This window comes from Maylandia zebra, linkage group LG17 (assembly GCF_041146795.1).
Source record: "Maylandia zebra isolate NMK-2024a linkage group LG17, Mzebra_GT3a, whole genome shotgun sequence".
In the NCBI taxonomy this organism is placed as follows: domain Eukaryota; kingdom Metazoa; phylum Chordata; class Actinopteri; order Cichliformes; family Cichlidae; genus Maylandia; species Maylandia zebra.
Window position 1 is genome coordinate 28,057,837 of NC_135183.1, and position 21,533 is coordinate 28,079,369.

Genomic DNA, 21,533 nt, shown 5'->3' on the forward strand with positions numbered 1-21,533 from the left:
CTAAAATACACTTACTGGCCACTTCATTAGAGATACCTGTCCAACTGTATGTTAATGCCAATTTCTGGCAGCAGCTCGATGCATTTCAGTATGGTGAAGACTACCTGTTGAAGTTCAAATAGAGTATTAAAATATTTCACCAACTGCTGATCTGAATGTTTTTTCCACACAATCATCTCTCGGCTTTACAAAGAATGTTGAGGGAAAAAAGAAAGAAAGAAAATATCCATTGAAAGGCAGCTCTCTGGGCAAAAAATGCCTTGCTGAATCCAGAGAAGGGCCAGACTGCTCCCAACTGAAAGGAAGGCAACAAATAACCCAAATAACCACTACTAAGGTATACAGAAGAGAATTTCTGAATGTCAGACCTTGAAGAAGATGGGCTTCAGCAGCAGAAAACACACTGGGCACCACTCTTTTCAGCTAAGAACAGGAAGCTGAGGCTACAATTCATACAGGCTCGCCAAAATTGGGCAACGGGAGATTGGAAAAATATTGTATGGTCTGCTGATTCTTTATTTCTGCTGCAACATTTGGATGGTAGGGTCGGAATTTGGCATTAACAACGTGAAAGCATGGATCCTTTCTGCCATGTAGCAGAAGTTCAGGCTGATGGTGCAATGCGAACCACCTAGTTCAGCCAGTTTACCTAATGAAGTTGAGCATAAATAAACAGTGACTCTTCTCCAGAAATTCATTTTCTGTGTGGACGTTCCCCGAAGATGAATCCAATGCTGGTGGGTCTAGACTTCCAACATGACTTTAAATGCAGTCAGAATCCAAAATTACAAAAATGTAATTATTTAATCAGAATGACACAGCTGTGTTTTCTCAAACTAACACACAACTGTCTCAATTGTAAAAAGGGTTCCATTATGCAAGAGTCACTTCTTCTATAGGCTCTCAAAATCAGAGAAAAGGCCATGCTTTTTTCCTTATATCAGTAATAAAGTGCCTGAATGAGCTGTTTTGGTTGGCAGCCTACTGTGATGTCTTGAAAGGCATGGCCAGTCACCTCTCCTCAGGAAAGTCCAGCTCTGGAATGGCGGAGTGTAACGCAACAGACATTAGGAATATCAATTTTAGAGCATAACTTGAAAACAAACAAACAAACAACAACAACAAAACAGGTGTATACACACATGAAAGAATGAATCTACATGGTGTTATGAGCAGAAACCTGAGAGACACATTCCAGGGTCAGAAGGGTGCCCTTGGGACCTTTAATTGTAGGAGGGTGAGGGTGGATCGAAAGGTTTTTTTTGGCATGAATGAGAACAAAGACGCTTGTTCTTGTAACAGAGATGTTTATTTAGACAACTGAATGCATGCCAAAAAGAACTGTGTTACAGCAGTGGTAACTTTCAGCTCTCTCACATTTCTAACTCTGAGGGAAAGACCAGATTAGGGACACAACAAACTTTTGAGCGTTGGTAGGGAACACTATCTTGCCCTAATTTATTGCATTGACACATTACTCTTGTCATGAACTCAGAGGGCGCGGGGAGACAGGAGGTACCATTGTTGAATCAAAGATTAAGGAGCTTGGACCTTAAAACAGCTTTGGCTAGGATATCATGAGTTGTTAATATCACTGTTTGGCAAAATTAATTCACACATTGCGTTGAGGAATTTTTTTTTTCCCTTTCTTTTTTTTTTTTAACCTCTCACACAAAACACGTAAAAAGACAATAAAAAAGATGCACTTACTGTAGGTAGCATTCACATGCAGTATAATGTGTCTTCTCCTCAGACTAGATTTAACATTTTTCTCCACTATTTCTTACAGAAATTCACAGCTAATGTTTTTCAGTTTGGGGAAATTATCTTACACATAATAGCTACTGGATGAAAAATGTTGATGGGATCGGGAGAAAATAAAAGAAGAGGAAAACAGTGAGATGATCTGGTATGAAAGGCAAAAAGAGACAAAATTGTGCTTATTGTTGGTGGAATCTCTGTCAGACGTTTTGTTTAATGAACACGCAAACCCCTGCACTCATGCTTCTAATTCATGTTCAGCTCCCTCAAAAAGGGGGATTCCTTCTTGACACACAGACATCCGGCCACTTGGTCCATCAAAATTGTTTTGTTTTTTTGCTGCTGTTGCCATTGTTTCTCCAATATACCGATGAGCCAAAAATACCATAATATCAAAAATAAATGCAACCCTTTCACAAAACAATGAGCAAATAAATAATAATCAAGTGGTGTTCTTGTACTGTATATGTACTGTATATACACAGAGAGTTACGTTTGTCGTATATATGTACACAAACAACTGGCAGTCTTGTTTCAGACTGGGCTTTTAGCATAGCGGACAACTGGGATTTGTGCCCTATAAATCCCAGAAAAAGCAACAACAAAATAACTTATACACAGAATCCTTGGGAGCAGAAGGGGTTACGCACGCTGAAGACTACTATGTCGCCTGCAATTTTTGCCCCCCAAAAGTAGAAGCACTGGTTTCGAAAGGAAAGCAAATTTTAAAAAAAGTAGTAACTTTTTGCTTTTTAGGAAGGGTGTAAAAAAAAAGAGCCTCTTAAAATAATTAGCTTATTATTAAAACATAACAACAACATGCACGATGCTTTCCGAGCCTCAGTTGGAGAGGGTTATGATGAAGCACTTTTGCACAGTTGCATGACTTTGCAGTGTTTTTTTCATTTCTCCATCTAATAATGCTTCTGTCCTGCGAAAAACACCGGTGCCATCTGTGCACATGTCGAGGCGAACCGCAGCCCCTCTGTGCCCTCCTGTGAGCGTGCTGCTCGTCTTGAATTGAAAGACGACATGAGAGGTTCTATTCTCCTCTCAAGCAGTTCTTCAAAATAAGAGTTTTGAATCCTTTTCTTTTAGCAGTTCTATGCTCAGGTCAAACGGGCCAGCGGCTCGCACTGAATTCCCGCTTCTTTCAACGTCTCCACGGCTGTCCTCCCAGCATGCTATGTCCATTTGCTTACCAACAAACACCTCACTAAACAATTTTTTTGTCCCGGTCTTATTTTAGTAGCTTATGTACAGGAGGTTGAAGTGTCTGCCAGCCAGTATCCCAGGCAACCAGCATATCCTCACACATTTACAGTATGCATTCCAGTTTTTCAGTCCTCTTCTCATCTTTGTCCTTTTCACAGGTTGTGTGCTTTTGTGTCTGAATGAGAGCTTCACTGACGTTACATGTGTGGAGTTCATGTTTCTACCTAAAAAGTGTTTCAGATGTTTTGCTTTTTCTGCTGTTATGGAGAGGTCACTGAATCACACATTGCATCTATAGAACGTATTTGTGTGTTTTTGTGTGGATGCGTGGGTTTGTGCTTGCATGTGTGTCGGTCTGGTATAATGTGTCCTTTTTTTTTTCTTTTCTTTTTTTTCAAACGCTGCGTGGAGGTCTTTGAAGCTCATGGGTCCTCCTGTTGCGTCCCTTCTTATTTTCCTGCATCCGTCTCCACTTGGTTGCATGTTGGCTGCTCGCCCGAGATCCCCCTGCGAGCTGAGAACCAGCTAGCCTGGCCTGCCCCTTCTGGCCATTTTGGGTTTTCTGGTTGTTCTTAGGTGCCTCACTGCTCAATATACCCTTTTGGGTATTCTGACTGAGTGTTGGCTCTTCTACTGTTAGAGCTCCAGCCTGATGCCATGGCCGACTGAGAGGTGGACTGGCTTGCTGTTTCTGAGCAGTGGGGGCTAAAGCTCTAGGCTGTAATGCAGAGTTGGACCCGCCTGCGCTGTCAGGCTTGCCCTGACTGTTGCCGTTAGGTGTCTTCACCCTCTTCTGTTTGCGCTCTTTCTTCCACACTCTGTCACAAAACTCCTCCACGCTGTTTAGCTCTGGGTGGTCCAAGAGAGACAGGAAATCTCGGTACCACATCCTGTGCTTGGCCGAGTGACCTGCGCCACCTCCCGCGCCAGGAATTCCAGGCAGGATGTCACCCAATCTCTGGGTGGGGATGACCTGGAGGTTGAGGCGTAGAAGAGGCTGGATAAAGCCGTGTTCCACAGCCTGGCAATGGTAGACCCCGGTGTCAAACTGAGTGAGGCTGCGTATCAGCAGACCTTGGTCTGTACGCAGCACTCGGTCATCTAGCTTTATCTGAAATAAAACAAAGAGGAAGACAAAGAACACAATGGGTGAAAATACTGAAAAAAATAAAGATGGAACATGAGAATGAACCAGAGTTTTTAAACGTACATATTCGATAATCTATATCAGAGATGTCTGACTCAATTAATTCACACTTGTCTTGCACTGCTCAAAACTACCCAAAAATAACCCATTAGAAAAACTCTTTCCAGAAATCATGACCCAGTTACTCAGAAAAATCCATAAAGTTTGATGTGAGAAGTTTTGTGACAGAACTATACAATATTCCTTCTATTAAATTACACCCCCAAACCAATTTCTAATAATCAGATCAGGATTTCTGGAAGGAGATACTGCCATTTACCCCCCTTACATTCAGGGGAAGGGATATATCTCTACAGCTGGTATCACTTAACCGAGGAAAGTCACATCAGAAAAAGAAAACACGTTTTACATTATAATGTCAAATTTGGTCAGGAAAGAAGAAGAACAATGAACAAGGGTTCAAAGGAAATGCCTTGTTTCAGGTCTCACTGAATACATGAGTATTGGTAAGAAAGATTGAAGCAAACTCCAAAGGTTCCTTTCAAGCTAACGCTGCTTCACACTGGAAAAACTGCAGCTACATCAATCACCTGGGCTGTCAGCACAGAGTGATGTTGTCCAGAAAAAGTAGAAGCTGGCTTAAACTTAGCAGCAAATCATGCAGCAAGTGTGGGTGGGCACAGCAAATTCTTATTAGGTTAATTTCTTAGCTGAACACTATTTTTTGCTGAAACAGTAATATCCTTCCATATAAAATTATTAACGGCTGTGTTTCACATTTAATACACCCTCTGACTTGTGGATCTATTACACAGCTGGACTTTTTTGTATCGTATTTCTCTTTGCTTATTGGTACCTAAAATACCACGCCTAGAAAGGCCAGCTATAAAAATACAGCCGCAGTACAAAAGTTAATCTAAACACCCACACCCAGTGGTTTTCACCCTTTTGGGTCTCTGAGGTTAAAGATTAGAAGTGTCATAAGTCACTACATGATGGAGCAGGAAAGGTGGAGCCCTGGATGGAGATATTTTGTCTGAAGAAATCTAACTATGTGTAATATATTTTATAATCATCTAGCAGTATATTAGCAAGTCATCTTAGGCATACACACCTCAAGCTTGCGCTCGTCGTTGGGCTTCTGCAGTTGCCAGTAGATGAGCGCTCTTTGAGACTTGGGGCTGCACTCTAGAAACATACTGCTGTTCTCCACACCAAACACACTCCTGTCCTCCACGCTGTCCCCTAAGCCATCCATGTCATCTGCTCAATGCAAAGCACATGCAGACAGACTAATGAGACGCAAATGGCATGAGGAGGAGACAGTGTGTATGTGCTTGTATGAAATTATTAAGGTACCGTGATGCTGAAGGTCTGAACACTGGGAAAGAGGATCTCCATTTCTGATGTCTTGCCGTCTGGTTCGCCTGTGAAAAAACGACAGTGAAACTGAATGGAAGTGGTGGAAACAGACAGCTATGAGGACCTGTGGAAAACTAAGTAAACTGCATGATTCAGTAGCTTGCAGCACTACCTTTAGCAGCAATAACTAGTTTTCTGTATGACTTCATCAGTCTGTCACATCATTGTGGAGGAATTTTGGCCCACTCTTCTTTACAGCACTGTTGCAGTTCATTCAGATTTGTTAGCATTCATTTAGGTCCAGCTCTCTTGAGATCAATTTCAATCAGGTTGAGGGCTGGACTTAGACTGAATCACTGCAACACTTTTCTCTTTTCTTTTTCACCCATTCTGTTACAGATTTGTTGCTATGCTTGGAGTCATTGACCTGTTGGGTGATCTTGTCTCGGCCAAGCTTCAGCTGTCGGACAGATGACCGCACGTTAGCATACCTTAGTACACAGAGGAGTTCATGGGGGACTCAGTGACTGCAAGCTGCTTAAGTCCTGGGGCTGTATAGCAAACCCAAATTAATACCCCACCACCGTGCTGGCTGTTGGTTTATGGTGTTTGCACTGATATGCTGTGTTTGGTTTTCTCCAAACATGGTACTGTGCATTATGGCCAATTCCAGAAGTCTAGTGGTTTGTTCACATGCAATTTTGCAAACCTAAGCTATGCTGTCATGTTCTTTTTAGAGTGAAGAAACTTTCTCCAGGTGATCACACCACACAAGGCATACATATTTGAGTCCTTTTTCAATTGTACTGTTATCATCTTTACTCTCAGTTGGCATGCTAAATGTTAGGGTTGGAGATGTTGCCCTTAAAGTTTTTACAGTTTATCTGAGCCTTGCGAGGTCTGACCTTGGGATGAATTTGCTGGAAGATTGTGGAATTATGTGGAACCCAACTCTTTTTTGTACATAAATGAGTTTAACTGTACTAATTAAAGTGGATCTGGACAATCCTAAAATGTTTCAATTACTGTCAGTTAACTCTTTTAACCACATGTAACTATTAGCTTCCAATTCCATTGCTGTAAGCTAATACTTGATTTCATAGCTATATAATTACACAAACAGTGAACAGATTTGACCTGCTTCTCCATAACGTTTAGCTAAGAGTTAGCCGACACTGTTAGCTAACAAATTCAACAAATCACTTTTTATCCAAATGCTATTTAGCCTTTAACATACAACATTAGCTAATAGTTAGTTGTACATTTAGCAAAAAACCCCCAACAAAAACATCTTTTTAGTTACTGAATGTGTTGCAACTGTTTCATTTGTTGACCCATGTCATTAGATTTCTGTTTAATTTCTCAGTTTTCTTTATTGCAGGGTTATTACCTTACAATATAAAGCACATTGAGGCCACTGTTGTTGTTATTTGGGGCTATATAAATAAAATTTTATTGAAAATCATTACCCATGCTATCAGGTAAAAACTGTTTTACAGTAAGTGAGAGATCTTAACCGTTTATTCACTTTGTTTCCATTGCTTTTTTATTTATATCTTCTATGAATTTCTTTTGGCTGCTACTACTTAGTAAATTATACTTTTACTTAACTTATCTAAGATTAGCTTTGCAAGTATCCAGTGGTATATTTGTAACCTGGTTGGGAATCATTGCTGTACATGACAAGTTATTTCTTATGTACTTTTTTATTCTCACCACTTGGGGGCAATGTTTACCCAATTCCCAAGAAAACAGGCACTAACTCAACCTTTAACTCCACTGTTAAATCACATGGATGAAAAAACAAAACAGCAGAATGTAAGAAACATAAACCTGCTGAGCAGTGAAACAGTGCGCTTCATTGCCTTCCGATGAGCCGTTATTATGAAACACATACAGCATTGTTTTGCCCTTGAAACGCCTTGTAAAAGCAGGCCCAGTCTTTGTCCTCTCCATATGAAAAAGTCTACTGTGTGATTTGGCTTTTTAATGCGATGGCAAGGCGTTTTCAAAGTCTGGCTTTACTGACTAGCTGTGAATGGCTCCCTAGTTCCTAGTTGTCATGGTTCAAAAAACGCTGATGGCGGCTGCAAAATTGAAATTGGGTGCGAGCCAAACATGAGGCAAGGGCTGGAAAGAAGAGAAAGAACCAAGGTAGGGATAAAAAGTAGAACCACTGAAGGTTTAAAAAAAAGACTAAACAAACAAACAAACAAACAAACAAAAAAAACAAGATAAAAAATGCTCAGCATGTTTGTGTGAATTCTCCACACAAAATTATGACCACTTACATCCCACTTTTTTCACACGTGTCCCTCGTCTGTACATTTCCTGGGCTAACATTCCTGTCTTTTTTGGCCATCTGAGCACGTGCAAGGTTGGGTGTCTGGTTCTCATTCTGGTAGCGAAAATATTTGCAGTGCAGTGGAGAGCTGAGAGAAGCCTGTCCCCACTTTAAACATGGGGTGTGCCACCTCGTCTGTAATCTTGCCAAGCTGGAGTATACCCACTGGCCTACTTCTGTTGGTGTGAGAAGTTCTAGATGAATGAGACAACGTGGGGGTGTCGCGCCATGTGTGTGTATGGGAGGGTAGTAGTGGTGTAGTGGTCAGCTTAATCCTGCTGGGTACAACAGAGGGTAATTTGAGGGAGTGTATGTTCCTCCTGGCTGAAGGGTGAAGTGGTCAGGCAGCTCCTGGTGGCTATAATTTATTGTGTGTTTGCTTGTCTTTGGATATTTGTGCATATTTCTTAATGCGTCTTGGTTGGTAGGATGATTGAAGCACAACTCAGAACAACTGTTACTGGCTAAGTTGCTGGATTGTACTTTCTTGGAACGCATAATTAGTGCGTATGTGTGTTTAATGACTCAATTTCGTGCTGGTGTAATATTCAGATTACTTCCATGTTTAGAAGTTTTGGCATACAATGGCTATCTGTGTCTGTTTTTTGGGAGTCGCCACACTTACTAATAAGCCAGTGGAGGTCTGACGCTAGAGAAATGAGGCTGCACATCAGGATGCCCTTGAGCATAACGTTTAAAACCAATTGTTTTAAAGCCAACCAAAACAGCAGAATGCAGGTGTACTGATAAGTCCCAGGTGTGACTGCATGTGACGACATTAATACAGGATGTTGTTGAAAAGCAGCGTGCATGCTCAGCAAACCCTCCGAGGATACATAAAGGTTAAAGAAGGGTGTTTAGCGATTGCCGGCTCCTACCTCTTGGCAGTAGGAAAGTATCTCGAGCACTCAGCACCGTCCCAGGCGCAGTAAGGGTCTCTGGCCAGGCAGCACTCAGCGCAAGCTTTCCCATACACTTCGCAACGGTGTAAAGACATCTGTGATACACCCAGGGCTGAGCCAAGGTACAGCTGTTGCTGTGGGAGTCAGAGAGAGAGCAAGGATGTAAAAATTAAATGTTCCTGTGCGCCTCAGTTGGAAGGGTTCTTGCAAAAAAGAAGGTGCTTGTGGGTTTAGTTCTCAGTGGGCACATTCTTTGCTTATGGGTAACAGTGTATGTTTAAAGACCGAGAATTTCTCGCTTTTTTGTTTCACGGACCTTTACCCTTGTCAACAGCTTTTGGATTAATTACAAAGTGAGAAAGCAAGTTTTTACCTGCTTGGTGGACAGCTCCATAGCAGTGATGGGAGTAGGCTCCTGTACAAAGCAAATAAACCCCATTTAACACCACCAATATGTGTTTTTATAGGAAGGCTATTAGCACGCAATTACAAAACGTCATACCCTAAAGACAGTCATCTCTTCCAATACAACTTCCTCGAGGTCATGCCAGCTTTCTCTGGGGATCGTAACCACCTTCAGCACTGTTCCTGTATCTGAAATGCAAAAGACAGCATACAGTTAGTGTACATGCAGGCCTGTGCTGGTCATAGATTAACATCCGTGGTGCATGTATGTACGGTTTAAGTAATAGATTAGAAATACGTGTGTGTGCCTTCTTCAAAATACATGTTAAGTGCAAGAAGAAACATGGAAATAGATCAAAAAATTAAAAATGATTAAAATAGATTCTCTGGAATCTTCGACATGCCGGACAAGTGCATTAAGCTTTCCAGCATATTTTCCTTTGTTCAGTCACTTTTCTTTCTGTTTGGTTTTTTTTCCAGTCTTTCTCTGGTCAACGTCCGTGTTCTTTTACTCATCCTAATCTTTCTATTTTATTGCCCAGTCTAAAACACAGCTTGTTCTTTATAACTCTGCAGAGAAAAGCCAGCATCCAGGACTCTCTTCATTGTTGACACTGAGACTGGTGTTTTTCAGTTGCCATTTAATGAAGCTGCCAGGTAAAGGCACTGCGAGGCATCTGTTTGTCAAACTATAGATTCTGATGTGCTCTTTCTCAGATGTGCACAAAGAGGCCTCCCACTTCTCTCTCTATTCTTATTTCCTGGAACAATGATACTCTGTGAGTTTCAAAGAAATGTCTTTTCTTTGTCCATTACAATAATCCAGATGCTCAACTATCCAAACATTTTGCTCCTTTAATCAGTACAACAGTTTTCAGCTGTGCTAACATCACTGAGAAAGGGGTTTCCCACCGATCAGTCAGCTTTATAAAGTTGATAAACTGGAATTAAGTACCACAAAGAACCACTGGAACACAGGAGGGGTCTTTGTGTGCCTAGACAGATATTCCATTAAAAATCCCTAATAATTTATGACTAACGGTCCTGTTAGTCGTTAGTTGTCTTTCCCCAAATTTCTGATTATTTTAATCCCATTTTAATTAAAAACAAATTGAGCTCAGTGGTTCAGGCCAAGAAGTTAATTGGAATCAACTGGTACATCAACTGATACTAATGCCATGTGATGGCTCATGATGATATCCTTTTACACACTCGGGTTGCAATCTCAAAAAGTGAAATTTGGATTCTGCAAGCTGCTTTGAAACCCATCTTCACCCAAGCTCCCCCTATTTCAACATAGACATTTGTTAGTGAGATCAAGCTTTTTAAGAGTATTAGATACTGATGCCAGTACACTGTAAATAAAAATAAAATTGAAAAATTAATTAAAAGTCAGTTAAAAAAAAAGAAAAATATTATTGTAATTTTCAGTGTCTGTTTTTGAGTGGAAATATCTGTAAAAATCTATCTGTGGTTAAAAATGTCTTTAATTTTAAAACAATACACTGGATTTTATTTGAACAGATTTTGTTTGCAGTATATGCCAAAAGTACCTATGGCGGACCACCCTGAAATAAACATATAGAAGCAGTATATTTATTGCAGTGTCATCTGTTGCATACCTGTGCCAATGAACATGACATCATATTGCCCATCCTCTGCCTCCACTTTGTCCACCACCAGCTGGGTAAACTGGTAGTCCACGTCTGTGCGTACCATTATGGGTCGTCCCCCTATTGGGTGCACCGGGTTGTACATGGCAGGGTGACCCCTGGCGAAGGTGATGACATCATCCGGAAGGTCCTTCGTAGAATCGAAACCTCCAAATGTCTTGCTGGGGCACTGAGATCAAGACGTGATATGTTTGTTTCTTCTAATATCGTCTTATAATGTCTCATTATTACTTAAAAATTTACAACATTTTTGCTAAATTGCCTTACAGTTCCAGGGCGAGGGTAGGGCACCCTCCCTTGGAAGGGCACCCACTGGTAGTTGGGTCCATCTCTGTGGGCATAGGGACCCAGGAAAACCCTCCTGATGTCTGCCATGTTGTACATACACACCGCTGAGCCTTTAAATATGTTACTGTGGAAGGAGAGAAAAAGAAATAAATCCAGAAGGGGTGAGTTTAAGGATCAAGAGGGGTAGGAAGCAAGAGGGTGGTGAAATAAAAGAGATGACAGAGACAAACAAAGGGGATTCATAAATGATCGGTCACAAGACAGGGATTAGGAGCTTGTTAAAAACTGAAGAAAGACAACAAAATGACCCATCATCGCACAAAGACAGAGCGGAGCAAAGTTGTCATTACTTGAGTACAGCAATGACAGATTGGAACTTCTCTCTGATTGCTTCCAGCCTCTTGAGAACAGACAGGAATTTGGGCACACCACCAACAAACCAGGAGACCTGGTTCAGAGCATATTTGAAATCCCCTCCAATATTTTGTGAGCATTTGCTTGAGCCAGATGGGTGGATTTTGCTTTCACAAGGAAAGCAGGCAAGGTCGATCAATCATGCTAAAAAAAAGGGAAGTGATGTGGATTTTATTTTTTCAATTTAAGCTCTTTCGCGGGTCATCCAGAAGACAGCAGTTTGAGTCGTGAGTCATTAAATGGGAGAATCGGGGAGTTTCACATGAATATTCCAACATGCATACTCCACAAGAGTTATTAAATATTCTTGTGGAGATTATGACAGAATAAGCACGATGCTTGCAGTCTTTGGAGAGCGTGAAGTCTATAAACCTTCCGTCATATCTATTCATCTATTTCACAGTTTTATAGATTTAGAATTATTTACTTTATGAGGATAAATGCCCCCCAAATAATCATTCATTTACTTTCCAGGTGTCACATTTTACAATTACAGATTTTCTTTTGGACAGCAAATCTCCTTCACTTGCAGGAACCGAATGCTTCAAAATGATTCGAGATGTCCTTTGTCTTGCTGACTGCAATGGGAAGTTGTATCAGCCTAATTAGGGATGTGGCTGGCAAACACACAGCCGACAGTACTCCACAAAGCATGGAAGATGAATGGATTAGCATTTGAAAATGTTAATTACAGAGAAATTCAATTAACTCCAGGGGCAAAAAAAAGACGCTCCAATATCTGTGCTTATGAAGAAGGGTGAAAATGTGTTTGTGCAGATACACACAGACACACAGAAAGAGGCATGCAAATTCACCCCTAGAATGCGCACACACACACACACACACACACACACACACACACACACACACACACACACACACACACACAATCAGACACTGATCTGTCAGTGGCAGCTTCTTTGTGCCTCATTAAGCAGTGATATTAAAAGCCGGTCCCTCTGAATCTCTGCTCTATTCATCTCTGAAAACCGGCCACTTAGAAAACCAATTAAACCACTCTAATTCCTCAATGCCCCATAATTGAATTTTAAAGTGTACGCGTGTGTGTGCGTGCGTGTGTGGGCAGACGTGGATACGTGGGTGTACGCCCACCAGCGCCCACCAACCTCTGGGTTTTAATACATCCCTGAAAGCAGTGAAAAGCCAAACAGGTCTGGTAAAGCAAGGCGCCTGTCACCATGCGTTAGCCTGCACCGCTCCTCTATTCAGCTCGTCTTATCATTAGCAGTGATTGATGAAGCAGTGCAGAAACAGTACCGGACACACACACACACACACACACACACACACACACACACACACACACACACACACACACACCATCTTCATCATCACGATAAGTGCCACCATCTGTGCCATTTCAACTCACTTATCTGCCCTGCCCCATGCCTTCACCTCTCCACATGCTTCAGTAGAGACACACCCGGCTTCTGAAAACCCCATTCGAAGCTGGGGCGGTGGCCGAGGGGGGTGGGAGGAAAAAAAACAACAACAACAAAAACCCCCCGTGGATTTCTGTTAAGTGAATATCATGTTTCTCTCGCTCCCTCCTGCTCCATAATCTGATTTTCCTACAAGCCTGCCAAGGTTTCAGTGAAAAACAGGACAGGTAGTGAGGAATTGGGGAATCGGATAAAAGCAATCTCCAAATCTGAGACGAGGGGAGGGCTACCCTCGGAGAGAAAAGCATCCGTGAGACACCTGTAAGTGGATTACGAGAGCGCCGTCTGGGAATTTGACAGAGGCGCACTTGGTCGCTTGCATCGTGCCGTGCCATTTAAAATGGTTAGGAAATTACAGATAAAGGGGCAGGATAAAGGAGGAAAAAAGAAAGGCTTCTTGAAAAGAAATACGAGGCGCGTGTTTTTCAAATGCAGAGGATGAAACCTATACAGGAAGGCTGACCGTTGAAATAATCGAGTCTTTCTGATCTCTTAGCAACACATCAACAAAACAATTCTGATACTACCAGCATCTGTCACGCAGTTTGAACATTTGAAACCCTTGCATGCTCACTTTGGAGGTCAAGGGCAAAAGACTGTACCTGGATGTGGTGAATACGGCGTAGATAACTGGATTCTTTGGGTCCTTGGAGCTCATGAGAAACACGTCCTCTAAACAGCGAGAAGAATAATGTGTGAAGGTGAAGCTCTGAGGTGAGGTTGGAATTTTTCCACATCGAACAAAGACACAAATAAATAAAATAAAAACGCACTTACGCAGTTCGTCGAAATGTGTGTCAATGCCATTGACGCCAGGAACCGCGCATATTAGCCGCGCTTTGAGAAAAGTGGTCCATTTGTTGACCAGGCTCCTGTGACCTCCCATGTCATTCTGCAACAACATTTGAAGTGCTGTCAGCTCAAACCTCCGTATGCACTTTTGTTAGTAAGGTCCTTGCAAATATCACATTTATTAAAAATGTTACAGAAGTATTAAGTTTCTGATTATAAAACATATTGCAGTAATAAAAATAGGACTGCAGTCTCCTTCTATATTGTATCATGTGTGAAGTTTTGTGATAATATCGTATTGTGGGGCGTTGTGTCTGAAGATTCCCACCTCTAACTTATACTATATAAGGCATTTATAAGGAAGGTAAAGGTTAACTATGGGCATATGATCGTTAACTTTTTTTCAGCAACTATGACTCTGGCTGTTCATTATTACTTTGATTTTCTCATTAGGACATGTACATGTTAATAACTGGCTTTTTAAGAGCTTATAAACTGATAACTAAGGCACATTATAAGAAGTATGCTACTTTTTTGTGTAACAGAATCGTATTGACACCACATCACACTGTTATAACAGTTTTGTGGGGTTGTGTGTGATGTTACCTTACACAGTTGTCCTATTCTGGCAATAGTAGCTTTCCCAGTGTGCTCCCCGTCCATGGCGTTCTCTTTGAAAAACAGGAAGATCTTGTCATCTTCGGGGTTGTCACTCTCAGGGATCAGGTGTATGCCTACGAATCTGGGATCTACAAGAAAGAAAATAGAGGAAAAATAAACAAATAAAGCACATAAACTTTGTTCACACTCATAAACTCACCCCAGCAGACACACAAATACAATTTTACAATCCAACCTCTGCCCCGGTGACAATCATTTCACCCCTATTTTACACCTCTGTAACCAATCCCCCCCCACGATATTCTCCAGTCACGGCTCGGTAATAGCAGCCCGTCACTTTACACCATGGTGTTATAGTATGTGACTTTACCTCAAGTGAGCGCTCCAAATCCAAATCCCACATAAACCCTGTCTCTAGACCACATCCTCGCAAACACACATGGCTCTGATTGTCCCGGGTAACACTTGAATAAATTTATCCTGACTTTAAGCGCAAGAGGAAATCAAAGCTAAACGTAGGAGCCAAGGCCTTAGGGCTGGGATCTTTTGGCATAAAGGGGGCGTAGGAATCGAGGAAAAGTCGCCACAGTGAGCCTACGTCCAAAAGCTCGGGGGTTTAAGCGGAGAGAAACAAGCAGTGCCATGTTACACCTCCATGGGCGTTTCAGATATAGAGTAGCTGTGAAAAAGGAGCATGTGGCCAAAGTGGGAGGCAGATTTATAAGGGTTGCGCAGGTGCGAGACCTCTGCTGTGAATTGTGTGTACCCCCAACCCGCACACACTTCATACTTCCATCATGAATGTTTGCCCTTATATGCAGACCACCATAAATTTGTGTGCGCACACCACAGATAAAACAAATCCAAGCTGCTGACCACTGAAGTCATACCACTGATTACCTATAATCCAAACAAAAAGCTGCTTTATTCAAAGGAAATCCAACCATCCATATAAGCAAGAGGTCATTAAAATGTGAAGGAATGCGTAAATGAATCTGGACTACCAAACTACAGTTTAACCCCAAATCCTTTTAGAATCAGCTGCTATTAGGGATTCATTCCCTGGTTTCTCTCTTGATACATTTGAGTACCATATAACCTTGTTGATAAAGCCTCAATAGAATATCTCCACCCCGGTAATCCATGCAATTACAATCCCCTCATTGTGCAGAAGACGCTGGATTCTGCCGAGCCGAATGGATACAATCCCCAGCGTATTTGTTTGAACAAGGTGAAAGATCGATGAGGATTAACGCTATAACAATGACTTCCTCGGTTTATACTGCTCTTTATTAATATGTTACAGTAATCAGCACTGGCGAGACCAGTGTTTGTGATTTTTGATGGTGCCTGGGGAGGGGGACGTGGGCGGTTGAGGGGGACTGGGAGGAATTCGACTCCACTACAGGAGGAAAACAGCTAAGAGCGGATTAGTTCTGTGGGAAAGAGGGGGGGGGGGGGGGGGGGGATGGCACAGCTTGAGGGAAAGGTTCAAACTGACCTTTTGTGGCTCCCTAAGTCCTCTGCGGTGCCGAAAGATAGCCAGACAGACTGAGCAGTCAATAACCCTCACTGCAGCGCTAATCTTGCTAGCACAGGCAAATCCACTGACTTTGTGAATGGGCTCTGATATCTGATGTCTGCACATGAATGGAAATGATTGGAGACTTGAGGCTTGCGAGAGAATTTAATGTCTCAAAGTCTGCTGAAAAGCTCAATGGTATACTTTTCCAAATAATGGCCAATGACAGGGATTTCCATGCAGCTTTTAGGGAAAGGTTGAGGTCTATAGAGACCACAATGGTCTAATTTTACCTTAATAGCAAAGTATTTTGAGTCATGTTATCTAGTTTTTGCAGTCTCAAGTGGTTTATACTTAACTGTTGCTACTAGGAATAAATATAATTGAGAAGTGTTCAGCAGAATACACCATGATGAAAAATTCAACTGCTGAATTGAACATGAGAAACAAAAGAATTCACTCTTAGCTCATCTTCTACGATTTTATTTTATTTTTTTTTTACCATTCAGCCATCTTGAATCATGCTGCTCTGTTCTGATTGGATGATGATCTCCCAGCGTACGGAAAATGGCAAAGTCCCTTCCCATGAAGTCAGCAGATGTGCCCGAGTACAGCTCTCCATCTGCCAGCGAGAAAGGATAGTTAGGAACACATGACCAGCTCTGAAGTGACTGCGTCCTCCCTGGAAGTAATAAAAGCACACATCAAACTTACCAAGGAGAAGTGAGGCTGAGAGCATTTTGGGGTCGTAGGGGCTTTTCCCGCGGCCGTTCTCAAATTGTGAGGCCAGTCGGAAGATGTTGTCCTGCGGTGGGAAAAGGTCAAAGATCGAAATGAGGGCAGTGAAAGCCACAACGAGCATGGTTAAAGGTACATTTATAGCACGTGTTTCAAGTTACCATACATTCTCATTATAGCGCGCTACTTTGGGGGAGTGGGATGCAAAAAAACACTTCCTCCACACAGGAGAAACAAGAAATGTTTTATTACACTGCTGCCCTTGGTTACCAAATGCACCAAAAAAGGGAATATAAGCAGTAAAATTAAGTAAAAACAGACACGACCTCTGAGTCTTTTAAAGAAAAGCGAGTGAGTTTTTGGTGGCTTTTAATTTATTCAATCAGTTACAGACTGTCAGCACTACTTTAAACTGAACTGAACGCCTCTATGGTCTACCCCTCCCTACTGCTGGACGGCAGGATCCATGCTAGTACATTGATTAACCTGTAGAAGTTTCTCAAGATGACTGATTAAACTTTAATGCAGGATGGAAGGCTGTTAAATATTCGACAGCTGTAATTGAACCATGTAGTGACCGCTTTTTTCCACTGCTTCGCAAAAAAGACAACACTGATGAGAAGATAATCGTCAGAGAGAATGAACACGGCTGTACTTCAGACAATACTCAGACTTTCTCTCACATGAATTTACTATAGCGCTGTTGTCACATTTCATGCCTTCTTAATGAATGGTCAGTTTAAGATTTAAATGACCCTTTGCATATATATAACTGATTAAAACCCCAAAACATTTGGTTACAATAAAAGCCCCGAATGAATTACCTCTGCCTTCTTGCCCATTTCCAGATAAGCGCAGATGGGGTGGAAGGCTCCTGTGCCACAGATGTACAGATGGGTCTGGTTGTATGGTTGAAGGACACGGATGAAGTTAGAACACTCCTTCTAAAAAAAGAAATGAGACAGGAACATAAAGCCTCCGCTATTATAATAACTTAATACGGATCAGGCATATTCAAATGAAAAAACTGTGTTTATCTGTGGAAAAAAACATGATTTTCCAGTGAATAATCCAATTTTACACAAGCTGGTGTTGGTGATATAAAGTTTGTTCTAGTGATGAAGTTCACACAGGTTTCAGTGGTAATCGTCAAATGTAAATAGTTGTTTTTTTTGATATATTAATGCAAATACTTTTTACCAAATTATGACGTAAAATTTGCATTTCTTCTAATAGCAGTTTGCTAGAAATTTAAGCATTTTTATGACCGTAAAAAGTAAAAAATAAGAACCTTTCTTTATTTTGGAGACTGGAGTGTGGCAAGCAAACAATTTTTCACAAATCCTAAATATAATAAAAATACTTTTTTAACTTGCAATTACTGAGAATATATTTTTATTATATGAATATTATATTTACAGCATGCATGAAGATCGCTTGACTATAATAATTCGTCTTCATATTAATATGTTTATATGTCAATATGTGTGAAGTGCATAACTTTATAGTTACTGTTGCATGGCTAAACTATTACTTTAAAAGACTGAATTATTTATAACTTTTATATATCCTAAGGTTATAATATGCTGCAGTTATGCTGCAGGCATAAGGTTAAATTTTGTTACAGGCTGGTGGAGTTTTGTACAGCATGCATAAAGTTTTACACCACATTTCACATGACAATAAAGTTAAACAATCATAAAAACTAGCATAAAACAGACCTAAATTTTGGCCAGAAATGTGAAGTTTTTGGCTATAAGGCTGTGGCTTACAGGATACCGTGAGATATAAGGCTGGAAAACTGTTTTGAATACATTTTTGTTAATGTGATACCTATCTTTGTTTATGCTGTAATGTTACCAGGGTAGGATATTATACAGCCACATGCAACTTTGTGACCTTTGGTCTTCATGAAAGATCCAATATGTTAACAGTAACCTCATTCTGCCAATTGCCACCTTCATATCATAAAGTTTAAATTAACTGGTATGCTTTGTGAAAATAAACTTGACGTTTTTATTAGAGAAAAACTGAAAATAGAGACTAATAGAAAGCAGAATATAATATAGCAAAGATTTGCTGGAATTTAATTTTAAACAGGGACTTTCCAGTTGGTGTGTGAAATTGAGTCTCTTTTAAGGAAATCCCACCTGTAAGGAAAATCAGGCAAATCTACCACAGATCTTTAACGACCCATATGTTTGAATTTACTGAGGATATTTGGGTTGGCGCTGCAGTGCGTGTTGAAAGTCCCAGTGGTGTGAGACTGTTTATTAGAGTGCTAATCAACGGGATTGGTTAATGTAGGAGGCCTATTAGCAGCCTTGAGGAGCTGATTTGGCCACATGTGTTTAAGAGATTAGGCTGGGGTTTGCCTAATTATAAATACATGCTGGATATCTACCTAACAAATAAGTACACATTTGCTCAGGGATTTGCAAATACAGCCCTCGTCACACAGGCAGCCAAATTATCCTTCTTCTTCCCTCCCTAAAACACATGTATCTGTTCAGTCTTTTCAAGCTCGCAGACATTTCGCTTTGATGATTTGATGGTGTCTCTTATATGAGCCGTAAATGGATGCTGACATTTTCCAGTGCTGCTCAAAATAAACTCTGGGATCACTCACTGCAAAGCCGCCTCCTCCCCCCCCCCCTCAAAAAAAAGCAGAATTTTCTGTAATTATTCTAAAAGGTAAAAACTGTTGTTTTAGCTCTAACTGTTTCTCCTCAGCAGTAACCTGCACGAAGAGAAAGTTTGACATTTTGGGAAAACCACTGACTTTTTGTTTTTAAAGGCATGAATACCACTCACATATCTTTGTGCCCGAGAGTTAAATAGCTTAGCAAGGTTGTTAGCTGGAGGTCTGTTTGAAGGTTAAAAAAATGAGCTTGTCCATGCATTTGTTTGTATTGTAAAAAGTGTAAAAAAAAAATAGAGTTTGTGGTTTTACAGGAGGCTACTTCATTGATTTTCTCATGGTTGTAACGATAGCTGAAAAAAGACGCTACAGCATAAGGTAGAAAAACAAACTGTACTGAATATCTATGCTGTTAGTTTTTCTGAAACATGAAATTATCAATAATATGACCTACTGTGAGGTACAGCCCATCCAAGAAGATGAGGCTCCAGTTCTGCTGAGCTAAATTCTAGTATTTCTGGTACATTGCCTTAATTAGCAGGGATTGCTAGTGTTAGCTGATAAATATGGTAATTTCAAACAAACTAGCATGGCATTAGCCAAACTGCTAATGAGCTTCAAAATATGAGGTTCAAAACCATATACTGACCACAGTACTGTGCAAAAGGTTTGAGCCACCCTTCATATGCTCTTGGATAATTTGAAGATATCAAAAAAGTTTAAGGCCTAAAAACTACCTACAGCAGTATCTGGGAATCATTTGCTTAATGAGAAATGAGAAAAACTCCAGCTGACCTGACACAGGATCTGAATGATGCATCTGACCCATCAGTCGATCAATCTACTGTTCATCAAAACATCATTAGGAATGCTTTGAGGGGAAGGGTAGCTGTCATGAAGCCATTCTTATGGAAGGCAAATATGGAGAAAAGACTGTGGTATGCTATACTTCTCAAGAAGTGGAAAGAAAAGCAGCAGCGTTTATTAAGTGATAAATGCGAAGTTTAAATGTTTGGCTCAAGTCGTCAAGGAGGAGGTCAGGAGGGAGGAACAACAGTGAGTGTCTACGGCCATCTGTAAAACATGATGGAAGCTCTGTTATGGTTTGGAGCTGCATTTCAGCCAGTGGTGCTGCGGATCTTATCAAAATTGATGGAATTATTAATAATACCATGAGATTTTGATAGACAATTCAGTACCATCTGGAAAGCATTTGATTGGAAACGGCTTGATCCTGCAGCATGACAATGATTACAAACACACTGCCAATGCAAAGCATATCTTGATAGAAAAACACACAAGGGAACACTATCAGTCATTTGCTTGTCTCCCTGGAGCCTGAACCTCAATATTATTGAAGGAGTCACCTTGACAGAGGATGGAAATAAAGACAGCCTTTGAATGCTTTTCAAGAGAAAGTCTGGAGAACTTTTCCTTAAGATTATTTCAAGAAATTACATGAAAACTTTTTGTATCCACAAGTCCACTGGACTCCACTTGCCTGCCTGTGTTTTGTGAGCATGTGGTCTCGCCGTCCTTGGGGCACATGCATAGTTGATGAATTAATTCAATGCCTTAACTATGCATGTGCCCCAGGCCGCGGACTTCGAGTGGACTTCAAAGAACTATAACGGGAATGTCTGGGCTGTTGTATCTCCAGTTATCCATGCCCGTGTGTGCAACCAAGTTAAATCAAGGCTCAGGAGAGTTTAAGCTTTGGTCATATCAAATATTGATTTTCAAGCTCATTAGAATTGTAAAAACTCAGCTTTACCCTATAATACTGTATATATAATGTATATTTATAGATGTTTCAGTAAATCTCTGCACCTATTTACATTTTCCAATAAAAAATAAAAAAAAAACAAGGGGTGTACCAACACTTTTGCGCAGTACTGTGCATCTATCCGTCTGTGGTGGAGACTCCATTAAGTCCTTTCCACTTATATTTCATTGATTGAACAAACTAGATCGATGTTAATCAGTGAGTGTTAGAGGTGTTGGCAGGCAGATTTTGTTACCTGTTGAAATGGGCAGACTGGTTAATTTCCTGTTTCCTGTCTGTTTGCTGTTACAGCATCTTAAAATTTATCTTACAGACTGTAATATCAATATTCTTGTCTAACTTTTGGAAGAAAGCAAATAACTCTATCTCCTTTAAGTCTAACTGTTCTCTTAATATAAAATCTGTGACATGCTAACAGACTGGGGTTTTCCATGTATTTAAACACCTTTTAACTATGTG

At 40.8% G+C, this 21,533-nt stretch overlaps 1 protein-coding gene across 2 annotated transcripts in view; it reads right to left on the reverse strand.

Annotated features, from left to right (window-relative positions):
* Positions 1-1,293: 1,293 nt before the first annotated feature.
* Positions 1,294-21,533, reverse strand: part of sema3aa (sema domain, immunoglobulin domain (Ig), short basic domain, secreted, (semaphorin) 3Aa) — a 35,918-nt gene continuing 15,678 nt past the window's right edge. For both annotated transcript variants that reach the window (XM_004548288.5, XM_076876271.1), the window contains 14 exons: positions 17,472-17,591; positions 16,624-16,714; positions 16,412-16,531; positions 14,373-14,515; positions 13,752-13,866; positions 13,577-13,646; positions 11,077-11,221; positions 10,759-10,978; positions 9,234-9,325; positions 9,105-9,146; positions 8,708-8,865; positions 5,483-5,550; positions 5,238-5,386; positions 1,294-4,087 (listed from right to left, as the gene is read on the reverse strand). In XM_004548288.5, the coding sequence (XP_004548345.1) occupies positions 3,371-4,087; positions 5,238-5,386; positions 5,483-5,550; positions 8,708-8,865; positions 9,105-9,146; positions 9,234-9,325; positions 10,759-10,978; positions 11,077-11,221; positions 13,577-13,646; positions 13,752-13,866; positions 14,373-14,515; positions 16,412-16,531; positions 16,624-16,714; positions 17,472-17,591 (2,250 nt within the window). In that variant the 3' untranslated portion in view covers positions 1,294-3,370. The remainder of the gene's footprint in view (positions 4,088-5,237; positions 5,387-5,482; positions 5,551-8,707; positions 8,866-9,104; positions 9,147-9,233; positions 9,326-10,758; positions 10,979-11,076; positions 11,222-13,576; positions 13,647-13,751; positions 13,867-14,372; positions 14,516-16,411; positions 16,532-16,623; positions 16,715-17,471; positions 17,592-21,533) is intronic.